Source organism: Bradysia coprophila, chromosome X (genome assembly GCF_014529535.1).
Source record: "Bradysia coprophila strain Holo2 chromosome X, BU_Bcop_v1, whole genome shotgun sequence".
NCBI lineage: Eukaryota > Metazoa > Arthropoda > Insecta > Diptera > Sciaridae > Bradysia > Bradysia coprophila.
In genome coordinates, this window is record NC_050737.1 from 1,280,791 (window position 1) to 1,296,168 (window position 15,378).

The following is a 15,378-nucleotide window of genomic DNA, read 5'->3' on the forward strand; positions in this document are numbered from 1 at the left end:
AAAACAAAAAACTTTGTTTTCTTTCAAGCACAAGATTATGACTGGTTATGTCGATATGCCATCGAGTAAAAAAAAAATTAGAACGTCGTAGTATCACAATTTGAAACGATTAAAGATTACGAATAATTGTAAATAATTCGCAATTCCTGATCGCCCCCCAATCGCATCGGACTAACAAGCTGCCGACATCATCGCTCGCTTTGAAACCATCAAATACATCGGAACCACAAACAATGACGCAAGAGGATCAACACGGTCACGAACGTCCGAAACAGAACTTGAATGTGTATGCTGAGCATTAAGTAACAGATCAAAATGAAGATTGGGTCAGAAAATCTGAACCGAAAAATCTTCCATTTTCCATCGTTTCATCGCCCGGTAGCAAACAAAAATGTTCTCTGCTTTGTGAATAACAACAACAGCACCACAACACTACCAGAGATTTCAAACAAACAAACAAACAAACACACAAAAAAGCATCAACTGATAACGACATAAAAACATATAAATTGAGCATTTATCGTATGATTGATAAAAGAAATGGAAACTTTATTACAATGTGTATAGTGAAAAAAAAAGAAACGTTTCGAGATAATTGAAGTCATAGCTTGGATTATATATATATGACATGGCATAATGTCGTATTATAGAGTCCTACGTAAAAATCATTCACAAATTTACTACGATATCATTTAAAACTGTTAAAGAAGGTGATGTTTATATCGTGCTAAGTGTACGAAAGAATCGTGATCTGAATGTTGTTACATTTGTGGTCGGGCTATGTGTAGTAACCACACATTTTTAGCGTATAAATACACATTTGCTCGCAATGGCGAAAACATTTAAATTTAATTACCATCCATTATCTCTCTGAAGATATAATTAACGATAAGAAATTATAATATTTAATCGAAAACGTAATTGTAGAATTTAACTACAAAATAATCTATAAAATTATGGATTTGGAGTACGCGGAATGCATGTTAACATTAAATATTCCGATTGGGGAAAAAAAAAGCGAATGTTATCAAGTTGTTGTGAGAAACGTGACAAACATTGCCACTTAATCGCAACATAGAGATCGTTTTGATCAACGTCATATGGTCATTTCGGTGTGTTGCTGTTTATTAACCTTAGAATGGTTTTACGTCAAATTTTATCGCATGATTAGATGGAGTCAATGGCGCATTGGGTTTCGAGTAAAAGTTTATTTGAGGAAAGCTTGTTGGTTGGTGGTCAAAACGGAATGGATTCAACGAGTCGCTTTGTCTAGAATTGTGTAACAAGCGAACATCTAATCTAATCTGACAGACGAACACACCTGTTGAAAAAATAATCAATTTCGAAAGTATCGCCGGTTTAACGAAAACGAACCACACGAAATGGTTTTATCAATCGCCTTAATATAGACCAAGCGACTCAATGGCGTAATGGTTAGCACGTTTGCTTTCCAATATTCGATTGAGTTGTCAGTGTCGGTGGTTCGAGCCTCAATCAGGCCAGAAAAAAAAATCGGTTGTCAGACGTGTACACAAATACACAGCTGGTTGAATCGATTCATTTAATCTGGTATGGTTGTGTGTGTAGAGCTGTCACACGGCTTACCGGTCAAGACATTGTTGGGAGCTGCCGGTATTCTACTCCTACTGCGCTTTAGTGGGTTTAGCACTGCTATAGGTACTAAGGCGCAATATTCAAAAATCCTTCAGAGTGTAAAATACTTAGAAGGCGTGGCTCGGAATTCACGTTAAGCATGTGGTCCCTAGTGTTAGGTCATTACAATACCATGTAAAAACTACCTTCACTAGCTATAGCAGCAAATGGTAGCCGAATCTGTCACTTAAATGTGTCCTCCCGGCTGAACAATAACCATACGCTATTATTATAATATAGACCAATCGTTTTTGTGTCCCACCGAAAGAAAGTCGAACAAAAATTAAATCGATTGACCAAGGGATTTCCGTTTAGGGTCTCTTTAGTCGATCTACAATCTGTAGTGACAATTCGTTTAAATTCGTATAAAGATTCGTATCACTTTCTCACCACTGTACAATAAGTTCAGTTCGTTGTCCTATTTTCATGAACCTCTACAGTTCTAACTTTCAAAAAATTCTCTTAGCCACATGATCCAACATTTTATACGACTTTTACCAATGCTAATATTTTGTAGTGTCCTGCTGTTGAACAACAAAACAACAAAATTTAGATCAAAATCTACAAAACTCTGTCGTCCGGGCTGTCGTCCATAAATTAGCGTAGATAATATGCATAAGCCTACGAAACATATTTGCTGGTATATAATGTATGTTACAGAAATTTCATGCAAGCTTCAAGATTGACATATGAATTTTGTTTTGCAACATTCTCTCGGTTCGAATTTTTTATTTTTATAAAAATAATAAAATTAGAATGTCAGACCTACTCAAAATGCAAGTCCACATTATTACGAGCAAGAGAACACTCGAATCCATCTAATTATAATGATTAATTCTATATTTGCCTTCAGTGATAATAAATGAAACAACATACGGTGAGAGAGCAGGAGGACGATATAGAGAAAAGACAAACACACAATTTCCCATTGATATATGATGAACGATAGCGCATAAACTATAAGACTAAATTTATACTCGAACATAATCAAACGATTCATTCTTGGGTTATAAAAATAGAATTTTACTTGTAGCTTCTGTAGCGCTACATATGAATAATAAATTCAACTGCCATTATATCAAATAAAATATCACACAGACACATCATTATATACATTACAATATCCATGTAGATACACATCTCTCACATAATTTGTTTTTTTTCTTCTGTTATTTGAATACGACATACCATGTCGCTGTTGTTGTATATATACGTATATATATATCAATTGCCCTTGACATTAGATCCTAAAAAAAACTATAGCTATCGCAAAAGCTTTTACATAATATCAGTTTGTTTATGATTTGAAAATAATTATGAGAGATTTTCATTTACTATAAATAATGTGCTAGGTATGTGAGTGATACATATATAACTGAGACACGGAATGCAATTTATGTATATACTTATGTGTGCGAGAGTGTAAGACTAAGAGTTTCATTAGATGCATTTTATTAACGTTCCTATTACATTTTTATGAATGACGATGACGATTAATTGTATAACATTCGAAGAATGAAATTACAGTAAAACATAAAGTGAGTCGAAGCACCGTCTTTTCGTTATAAAAATCAACGTGAACTTTTGCGTAATTTATTTTCAAAAATATTTTGATGATAGGTAAAATAGTAAATTCAGGGTTTTCACACGAAAAGTGACGTTTAAATGGAATATAAAGCAGATTTTAGTGAGAAAATAAGGGAAGAGCAAACAAACTAAACATGGGTGAAATGGAAAGGATCAAAGACCGTTTTACTACTAGGTAAAGATATTGTTAATATTTCTAAAAGATTTAACCTTTGTGTGGTCAAAAGCTCAAAATCTTCAACAGAGGAGTTCTTTTATCTTGGATTGTTCTATAGACATTTCTCTGTGGATCGTAAAACGCAGTGCCATTTTTTTGGCCAAGACATTCTTTAAATTGACTTAAATTGACTAAAGCCATAATCATCAATTTTTGGCCGAACAAAGAGAAATGTAGTCGATAACATGATCTACGATTCAAGATGGGTGATGGACCGTATTCAGCTATGAAAAAAAGGATGTCTCTTTTGTAGTTTTCAGGGTATAGTACATCGTCCCTATTCGGAAAAAAACGTTTACTGCAAGTAAACCATACCAAGACCAAGGATTTTCACATGATTGTAGTAAATAGAATCGCGAAAACTGACGAATATATTTTTTACACTTCAGTTAAATACTTGTGTTTTAATGGAAAGTCGTAAAGTTGTCTATCACCATTAATAAAAACACAATAATTCAAACTTGTAACAAATTCGATACAAGCTAAATAGAGTCATGAGTGCACATTGCAGATGTGCAGCAGCTTCAAAAATACATTTTATGTTAACAGAAAAGAGGCGGAGGTAATAAAATTTTGTGAGTATTGCAACGCAATTTTTTTCATATGTTTTATTTTCACTTCGCTTATGTTTCGCTAGACGTGAACATGTAAAAGGTATCTATCTATCTATGGAGTATGTCGTTTATTATTATTCAAATATATAACAAAATTGGACATATAGAAATCGTAGGATGAGTGAAAAATGTAGTTAAAGACATAATTATTGAGGTAATTCATCACAGTCATCACTTCAAATTTAATGGGATTAAACGAAAATCATCTATCAACTTCTACTACTTTTTTCACTGAAGAGGAGAACATTGAAATTATACGTATAAGGATCTCTATTTTCCCTTAATATATAGCTTAGCTGTCCGGTTGACCCTTCAAATATTAACCTAGTTATGTGCTATTCATAGAGCAAATATTATTACTGATAAAATATCAAGTATTCAGCAAAATAAGTAATCAATCAAAATGCAATATTTAATCTCAATTGAATTTTGTTTTTATTTAGATTTTATTTATCACACCTCTTCACTTCCGTACAGCAAAAAAAAAAATAAAGAAAAAAGAATTACCCATCATTATAAACAACAATCTGCTTGAACTAAATGCTTTTTTTCCTGATAAAAGTTTCATATGAAAGAAAAAGTTGAAATATCAAAATGTAATATATTTCATTCGAGCCTAGTTCAAGGTCTTGCAAAGGCCGCATGCTCGAATATCGTAGACCCTCTCACTATCATTTACATTATACCCTGTCATAAAAGTTATTTCTCTTCTCCGGGAGCACATTTTCCGTAATATTCCGAAACGCTTTAAGAGGGAAAATCGATTGTTTGGCTCTCATCTTTCACATTAGAACCCATAAACGATTTTTCCCTTCTTCCCTTTTCAACTTAGAGTGTTATGTGCACAGATATAAACGACTGTTAAATCAGCCTAATTCTCAGCTGTGCAACATTTGTTTCATTCTTTATTGATACTTTTTGCCTAGATTGTTAGACGAAATTTCGAATGTAATCTTGGTAAATATGAGGATTTGTTATGGATAAACCGTTTGTATATTACATAATATATGTGTGCAGGAAGAGCGTTTTAAATGCCGTATGGCTTTGGTAGGAGACACGTTCTTATCAATGGTAAATATATTCACACGATGAAATACATTAGCATGCTCCCATATATTGTCGTATTACATAATTTTAAACTCAATCAGCTCTCTCAGGCAGACATCATTTCTTAGAGATCAAATTTTTTTTTTGTATTTACCTGTCACCAATTCAGCTGTTTATTGATATGGTTTATGGTTTGACTTGTCTGTATAGTTTTTATTCGTGACGTTGAAAAGAACTTTGCCGATGTGAGAGATAGGGGCGATGAAGAGAGATAGAGAGAGAAAGTGGAAGATTACGTAAGGATTTAGTGTTAAACGAACCGAATTGTCACTGATTATCAAATGCTAATTTTGTTTTCAAATGTTTAAGTAACAGGAAACTCCTATTCAAATGAGTATTCGATTCACTTTTTTATGTGCTATTATGCAACACAGCAATTGTTTCATCGATATAATAACAGAGCCTCATATATGTAAACAATCATTTTTATTGACTGCACAAAAATTCAAAATGAATGAATGCAACGATAATATAAAATGGTTTTGAATCAGGAAATTGTGCATATTTAAAACCTCGATTATGCAATCTTGTTTTACTTACAGCCAGAGCGAGTGAGCGAGAGAGAAAATCGCAACCATATACTAAATAGTTAGATAGATATACAAGCAAGAAAATAATTTACTGAAAATGTAATCAGTTTTCTTGTCAAAAGTAATAAATAATAAATGTTGTTGTTTACATAGTGCATCGATCGTCACAGTCCCGTCTTGTTCCAACTATATTATTAAAATGCAACTAATTGCGATACACACAATGTCACAATATTGTAAGATTGTTGCATGCATACTGGAACGCAATTAATTTAAAGGCGTACGCTCAGTCTCATAGCAGTGACAGTCCCTACCCAAAATTACTACAGACCTAAGTGCAGTGAAAGAAGTCGTAAAATGTAATAGTCAATCTGGATTGGTATATTGGACCTGACCTGTAACCTGAAAACCTTCAGTTCAGGTAGCCTGATACGGTTTCCAAGGAACCTTGGTAAGATTACGTGAGCTGAAACTCATCCTAAAGTAAAACTGAAACAATTGAGATTTTCAATTTCATGCATTAAAACCTTAAATGAAGCCACAATCGGAAAAAAAGGAAGTGTCAGGTTTGCAGGAAATGTTTTTGGTGCCACTTGACAATACAGTGTGCGATGAACAAGTACACGGGAAATCCACTATGTTTAAAACCAAATTTGAATTTAACTTTTCCGGTTAATTAAATTTTGAAATTGCGTAATGTTACCGGTAAGCGTTTCATTTACATAACTTGCCGAAACGACCTTTGGTGAAACACGCGTTCAGGTTGGGTGATTATCGTGTTAAAAATACAGCCAATGAATACAAATATGCATTGCAAAAAAGGAGAGAAAACAAAACAAAGGATCAAAGCTCTGCTTTTATGTAACATATCCAACCGAAAACTAGATGAAAAAAAAAACTAAAATTTAATCAAAATGCCACGTCGTAAATCAAAATAGAAATAACAGTTTTCCAAGTTAAACGTAGCACATTCTCTCGGTAAAAATATGTCAGAAAATGCTGAAAATAATACACTTTCCCGTTTGCTGGCATAAAGTTTCTGACACGTGCGGAACCGAGAAAATATGAAGCACAAAGATATTCGTATATCAAAAAGAAGACTAAACTCCATAACCGTGATCGGAATTAACAAGAGGAAATTAATTTTTCAGTAAATAATTGGTAGTATTCGTTCCAACACATCAACTCATGCCATTTTATTGGTTTATTTTTTCTTATTCGAAAATGATTTTATTTTTCTCGATAAACTCACTTTTAAGCGTGCAGTTTCACAGGGGTGAAACTTAGAACATATTTTATTGTTGCTGCTCATTTTCGATTTTTGTGAACTAGTCCTGTTCGAATGTCGTTCAAATCCGTTTTTTAGTTATTCAAGAAATCGAAATTTAGGCAACATCGACTTCTGTTAAAATACTTCATTGCCGATATTCTGTGGTATTATGTGACAATTTATATGTTGAAGTGGTTAGTTAGAGCAAATTAATTGTCTGATGAGGCATTATATCGTTTAGAGCGTGCTATGCAATCGACTAATGGATTTGTTGTTGAGAGGAAAGTCGTGAGGAAATATTTCTTAAGCAAAAACGATATCATCAGCCCTGCATTCGGTGATGTGACGTTTTCTCATTTTTTATTCTAAATGTTTCAAAAACTTTACAGATTCAACTGAGCTTCATTTTATTTCGGAAGTCAAACATTCAACAACACAGGAAGCAATTTCCCAGTATATTTATTTCGCTTTTCCACCAGCATTTCTTTCCTTCACAGGAAAGTAAAAGTTTATTTCCACATTTTTTGGCTGTTGCGTAAATAAATACAACGAAGAAAGTGGAAAATTTAAAGAGCTTTTGGTTGGAAAACTCACAAAATTTATTAACGAATTTTGGCAGGCTTCTTAATTAAATGCTTTGTGTAATACGCGCCTGAGTTGCCGTACTCATTTAATAGCAAATTTACAGAAAAACCAGAAATTACTAAGACAACGAGGACAAAAATTCGTTTCAGTAATACGATGGATGAACACATTCTGATGCAATTTTTACATTCAAACTTGACGAATAATTCGATTATCGAGACGATTATCGTAAGCAGATTTATCATGAGAGATACCTATGAGAAACGAAAATTCTATGAAAAGAAAACCGACAAACGAAAATCTTATGAAAAAAGATTCAGAGCTGTAATTGGATTCGGTATCATAATTTTTGCTTTACACATTGGCCTCGTTAATCATCAAAGATTGTCGAGCCGTATTTTTGAATTGTTTGAGCGTGGCAGAATATATTATTCTCGGTGAGTGCTTACATTTCCCATGGGCCACACAACTTTGAAGATTCGGTTCAGAAAAAAAAATCTTTTTCTACTACAAGTTGTGTTCAAAAAAAAAAAAATTAAATAAAATTCATCAGTCAGTAGTAACAGTCTTCCCAACCCCTATACGTCATTATTTTTAAATTTCACTATGTCGTTTAATTTTATAAAATCGAAATCTAACATTCAATTTCGACTGATTTTTCAAATAAAAAAAAAATCTTTTGCGTATCAACAGAGAGGCGAAAGAATAATTGACACCCCAGAATTCATAGAATTTAAAACATACCACCGTAACTACTGAACATTAAAATCAAAATTGATTCAAGTATTCGAAGTTCTTTTTCAAAAAAAAGTTGCATTGAAAAAGCACACTGTAATCACAGCACCACAAAAGAAAAACAAAATTGAAGAAGAAATTTCACTCACTTGTAAAAACAACCACTTTTCACAATAGTTGAACAAGAACTAAACTCGATGATGGTATAGCGAATACTAGCTGAAGAAAGAAGTACACAATTTATTTACCGAACTGAATCAACGAGATCAGCTGAATGGAAAGGAAATGTATATATGTCCACAAAAGAATGGTAACAGAACACACAAAAAAAATGTTGTTTAAAATGAGAGTAAGAATCACCGAAATATATCTGCCGGTATAATACATAAAGCTCTCAAGTTTATGATAACAAAGTGAACAAAATTTTGGTTTGGAGACGAAAATAATACTATAAGAGAGCGCATCCATTTATTATATAACATTCCACTGGTATGTGATTTGACTCTTTTTTATTTTGGAATTTTCCGAAAAGCCCTATGTGAAAAAGGAATGTTTAATTTTCATGCCTTGGGCAAAAATTACGGAATTTTTCTCGTAATTTGGGCCCTCGGCATGAAAAGTTGTATACGCATCTGTTGTGGACGGTTTATTTTAGGCACTTTCGCTAGTCGCCCTCACTTCGTTCGGGCTACAACTCGCGAAATTGCCTAAAATATACCGTCCACAACAGATACGTAAATAACTATTACCGACCATCAAACTCTCCCACTTTCTCTCTCTCTCTCTCTCTTTTGCTCTTTCGATGACTGGAAGTGAATTATCATAAATTATTACGTGAGGTTATGTACTTTCTGCACGAAAAAAGTGCAACGAAAGTTTTTTATTGCATTTTTTTTGTCAACATTCTTCAAAGTGGGAAAAAATTTCGTAGTTGTCGTCAACATTATGAAATTCAATTATATTACCTCGGTCAGCACATATTTCATATTTTTTTCGTAGATGTATTACCTGAACCAACAATATATTACCAATAATGACATCATCATGACGCAATCGACAATGTTCTCGTGTTCTGACTATTCATCATATCATTTGTAATACTGTTCGCGTCTTATGCAATTTGACGCGATTGCTCAATGATGACGGTGTGAAATATGGTTTTAGCGAAATGCATGTAACCATTCGAAAGAGGTGTTAAACATTTAAAGGATTACAATACGGAGAATTTAAGACAGAAATTGTGTGAGTTTGAATGGGAGGTAAAAGACAGTTTAACTTTAAACGCACAAACCAACATTTTGTGTGACAGGATTCGAACGGCCATCCAAACCTTTGTGAAAGATGTTAAAGTAAAAATTCGCAATCGCAACAAATGGTTCGACAAAGAGCTGAATAAGATGATGTTGATGAAGGAACACCATTACACGTTGGCTGTGCTAGACCCAACGTATCAAAATTAGAAGAAATATCGTTTGGTAAGAAAAAAGTACCAATCCGCTATTCGGTAGAAAAGACGACACTACATCGAAAGCAAATTACACAAAGCGAAGGGCGATTCAAAGGAGTCATGGAAAATTTTGAAAGCTGCTCAAAGGAAAAGGTAATGCAGAGATCAGTGAGATTACGTAAGTAGTATAGTTGACATTAACAGAAGCATCGACATCACCGGCACTACGGAGACCCCACTTGGTAGTACCACAGCGATATTGAATGGCCAATTATTGCCCGACGTGCACAGCGATGAACTCAATCTTGGTGGATGGTGAAGTGATCGAAATGGTTCAAGAATTTAAATATCTGGTACTGATAATAGACAACAGTACAGAAACTGTTAATTGTTAAGCAGCGAGTGCATGAAACTACCTTGAAATTCATCCACAAGCTGAAGTTTTGTGTCCTATTCAATTATCTGAGCGAAATTGATTTTTTTTTCTTTTTTTCGGTTTGTCTGAAATATTCAGAAGGCTGCAGGTGCAGGTGTAATATTGAGTGTGCCTATAAACTCATGCTGATAAATTAGTTTCATAATACTGATGGCCGACAGTAATGTCATAGAAGAGCTTACATCCATGACGTGACAAAGCTTTCAGGAATCAATGATGATTAATGTATCATCTATTTTGTGAAGCTCAACTGTTTGGAAATGGCATTTCGTGTGTATAAATTAGGCTAGAGGATTTGTTCCTTTATTTATTCAAATGAATTGACACCATCATTCTGGCTAAATGAAATTAGTTTATTTAGCCGAAAATGAAGCAAAACAAATAGGAAAACCGCAAAAACATCACCGGTCGCTAAAATTGGTGTATTGATTGGTATTGATGTGCACAGTCAAATTAAATTCAAATATAACCAGATACCAAACATGAAAGCCTATATCAAAGTCACGGTGGCTGATGTATCCGAAATTGTAGAAGGTGGCTGAAATGTTGTGTTTTATCGCAGTCTAGAACGATGAATGGTTTAAGTAATTTTCGTCTAGGTTTAACGGTATGATTTCAACGAATTAGATTATAGCGGCCTTTCAGCTCACCTTCGGACAATTTTTGACGTCTTTGTTGCTTGTTAAGTACATGACAGAAAATTTCTAGGAAATATTATCGCAATTTAGAATGTGAGTCTTTATTGAACACGTGAATCGATAATCGGTTAGTAAATATGAGCAGATATTTACAGTCTTTGGACGAAGAATTTTCCCGGGGATATCGAGAGCACAATGCTAATTTTCTATATAATTGACGTAAAATGCCCTATGAATCGGTCGGTTTGAAAATAGTCGACAAACAGACAACAAAAATTATTAGCCGTCAAGCCCAATATTAATGTAGAGATGCGACATAATATATGTATTGTATATAAATGCAACACAGTCGTAAAGTGTCTTTTTCCACCATCCGTACACCCATCATTGAAATCGTCGATTGAACGTAAATAAATCAATTAGAATTGTTTGTACTTGCTAAATACTTGACAAGCGAATAGTAAAACATTGCATATGTTTGTTTCGTTTGAAATTGCATTCTAATCTATTGCCAAATAAACATCAAACTGACCTTATAACCGATAAATAAAAACAGACCATTGCTACTGGCATAAAAATCATTTAGGATAGGTAAAATTTGGGTTAAAAAGTGTGTGCTAAATTATGTGTTTACTGATTATTATACGATGCGATCGTTTAGTTCTTTATTTCTTCGTTCGTTTTATATACATATATTGCGTTGCCATATAATATTTATGTGTGCACCATATAGAAGATTTTCTTTTTATTCTGTTTATTACAAAATAATAAATAAATGATTAGATAACGTCAAGTCAAGCAATATGGTGGGCTGTACGTATATCGGTCGAATGTCGATCGAAATCTATGCGTTAATATTTTTTAGTATTAAATGGAAACGTTGTCGTTAAATCAGGCTGACTACCCGCTGGTTAGCAAGATGTTATATGTTGCTAATAATAACACGTAATCGGGACCTAATAACTTGAGATTAAATTCACTTAATCTAGTAAAATATTATGGTTGTGTCTCGTAGAGCCCAGGCTGGTTAGAAGTATCAGTATCGTTCTAGGACATTTGAGTACGTCGGTCAGCTATCTGGGCAATTGAATAATTATTCAACTTGCTTTAATGACACGTGCCTGCCAGCTTTTCATGTACAAATACGGCTACGGGCGTACCATTTTTAGTTACAAAAGTTAATTGTTTTTAAGTTCAACATAAAATGGTAGAGACATAAAAGGCAATTTTGTTTGGAATGTACATTTTTAGCATTCGCTTCAATGCCGTCTCACTTGCAGTTAATTTTTCATATTTTATTACAATTCGTTTGGTTTTTTACGATCTTCTAATTGGATTAATTAACGACATTGTTTTGAGTCAAAATGAATCCGTGATCGGATAAAAGTGTCATTAATTCGGGTAAGTAATTAAATAAAATTGCTGATTGATTATGCCGATAGCATATCGGTAATTCTGAAGGAAATTTCAAGGCATAACTGTTGATTAACGTCGAAATGAAAGAAAACTTTAATTATGATTGAACATTGTGTGGTCTAGCGGTATTTTTGTTCCGATCGTTCGTCCCTTCGAACAATAAATTATTTTCGAAAAAAATAATCCAAGTATTGACCGGGTGGTCTCTTTGCGCTGAGGGAATCGTTTGCACGATTATTTTTGAAAACATCATGTACTTCAGTATCACTTTTGCTGTAGTAGATTTACGTTTGTAGTAAAGGTAATCCGACACGAAAGTAATTTGGAGACACACCCCCATTTTAACTCTCATCGCTAAATCATTTTACTAGCACACAATCGTAAATCAAGGCCGTTAAGATGGGTGCTTCTGTGGAAACAGAGAAAACGGCGGATCATTTCTAAGAATTGAGATTGAGAATTGAGAACATTGCGATTTAACAAATTGTTTTTGTTATAGGTTTTGAGGAAATCTGAACAATAGGCCTTGAAGTGTAGCAAAAAAAATCCGCTACTTTTAAAGCAGTACAGACATCCCAAAAAAGATAAATTCAACGACGATCGGCTTTGTATGAAAAGCTCAGATGCGGCTTCGGAAAATCTTTTGTTTTAAATTTTTCTTACGGTACTTTCCTCTGTAGCGCAATTGCAGCCTAAAATTATCTTTTTTGTGATAGGTGTAACTATCTGCACGTAGTATTGTGCCCAAGAGTTCCTAATACTTTTGGAGCTTTTGGCAACATTTCATGTTATAAGAAAATTTTGAAAATTCAAACCATTAGTACAATAGTAGATTAGGCTCTTGCTTCATAATTTAGTTATGACTCCTTGCAGTAGGCGACTTTCAAATGAATGACGCTTTCTATTTCAGCTGTCTTTGGCTGTTCCACTCATACAAACAAATGTGCTAATGCTTGTTTATACAGGTGAACAATGTACACGCGCGTGGTAATGGTAAACCCGTAAAAACAGCTGAAACGAAATACGTCACTTTGAAGTAGTCGTCGACTGTATAAATACCCCAATATAAACCAGCTCATTCTTTCAGTCAGAAGGAAATATATTACATTTGATGTTGCGAAAGTAATTCATTACAATTTTGTGATAAAAGCAAACTCACGTTGAGCAGCAAGCTTCGGTAAAGTGTTGAGTTTGTATATCCGGGCCGAAGGTGACATGCGATGAAAAACATGTACCGAAGTAAGTCACTCAAAAACACACGAATAAGGTTGCGAGTGTCACAAAGTTGTTTTTGAATTGATGAATAGAGTAGCAACATCCAACGAATTCTGATTTATTGTTCAATGCGAATGTTGTTAATCACAAAGAAACTCACGTAAAACAAAAAAAAATATTCTTCATCATTCTCGGATGGGACCAACTGACATGTCATGGTCAGCTTTCACATGGGACAGGCAATAAAGATCTCTTCCTACCGACTAATGAGTTCAAGTGCACCTCACCTTTTGCATCAAATACAAAGGGCGCCCTTTTCTTTACAGTTTTTATTTTTAAATCTAGTTCAGATTCGTAGTAATTTGCTCAGTTGAAAACAATTTCGTTTGAAAAATATGTAATAACTGAAAGCGAGAACATTATGTTGCAACTTAAATTTTTTTTACAGTAATAGTGCCTCAATACTTCATATAAATTTACGATAAGTTACACTCAGAAGCTGCTTATTAAAATAGGTCATAATAATGTGTGTATACAGAAAATGATGCACAAATGACAACATTAATTTTCGAAAGAGAGAAAAAAATGGGAAAAAAAACAAACTGAAGAAAACATTTTATGAAATCGTAGCAGTTATCATTGACTTATTGTTCACTGTATAAGTTGTGTAACGATCCATCCTCATCTTAATAAAATAACGATAATAACATACTGTGTACAGTATCAAGCAAAGCATTTCAAAAAAATAAAAAAAATAAAATAAAAAAAAGACTGCAACGCTTACGATAACCACATAATATAATATAATATATCATGTGATTCGCAAGAGCAAAATAAATACTTTAATGCCCGCAAGGGCTATAAATGGATAGAGAAGAAAAGATAGATAAAATGCTAAAGCATTATATATATGCTGGCCGTTGTCCTTTTTATTATTTGTTGTCTGTACAAATAGCTCTTTGAAGGCGAATCTTTGGAATAAAGATACGGAAGAACGTATCATTGGATTATATTGACGTTTATTCTTATAAACGACAACTGGGAACGCAGTTCAAAAACTATAAATTTTCGTTCAATAAACATTGCAATGACTCTACGAATGACCCAGTCGTTCCGAAATTTCGTATTCGACCACTGACCTCAAAGACTATAAGCCACTCAGATTTCCGATTTTATGACGGTCCAATTGCAAAAACCAATTTCACCATTGGGAGACGGTGGAACCGACTTATATGAACATTGTCTTATCTTCTGTCACTATTGAAAAGGACCGGTAGCGTTATATTTGATTTATTTAAAAGAAAATGTATGACCTTCATAAGCAGTGTCTAGTAAACATAACTAGTAATTCGGCAATATGTTCAATTGTAAGTTGCAACGTAAAAGCAATAAAACATTTTGGATTGGTACTTACCTAATAACATAATTAACACAAACAACACTCTGTGGTTTTTGCTTGTCATAGACTAAGGTTGCTTGTGTAACGATCCAAGAATATCCACCGGATTTTGCCAAATATCGGTATCGAAGTGTTTCGGTCTGGCCTTTGCTTAAGACTGTAAAAAAAATAAAAAATAAATTAGGAATTGCAGCTGGAGGCATCTGTTCCAATAAGCTGTCTGAGCTTGTCACATTATGTTAAAAACGTTGAAAGTCTCAATAATTCTCGCGGACGATAGTTATAATACTAAGATTATTACAAACACTCAGTTGCGCATATCTTTAGAACAGGAAAGGTCGAAAATGGTAGTTCGTAATGTTGCTGCAACAAATACACATTTGCGCTCCTGTACCTTGGCGAACGCATCCAACCATTTCTAGATTTATGATTTTGTTTCCATCAAGTACCAATCTACTTTATCTAATTGTTTTCAAAGAAAATCTTTTTTTTCTTCGTTTCTTTCCAAACTTTTCAAGGAAAATCCAGC

The 15,378-nt window shown here is 33.8% G+C and overlaps 1 protein-coding gene across 2 annotated transcripts in view; it reads right to left on the reverse strand.

The window, feature by feature from the left end:
- The window catches only part of LOC119081730 (protein similar), a 91,098-nt gene that overhangs the window by 38,447 nt on the left and 37,273 nt on the right, over nt 1-15,378 (reverse strand). For both annotated transcript variants that reach the window (XM_037190907.1, XM_037190899.1), the window contains exon 7: nt 14,865-15,006. In XM_037190907.1, coding sequence (XP_037046802.1) covers nt 14,865-15,006 — 142 coding nt within the window. The remainder of the gene's footprint in view (nt 1-14,864; nt 15,007-15,378) is intronic.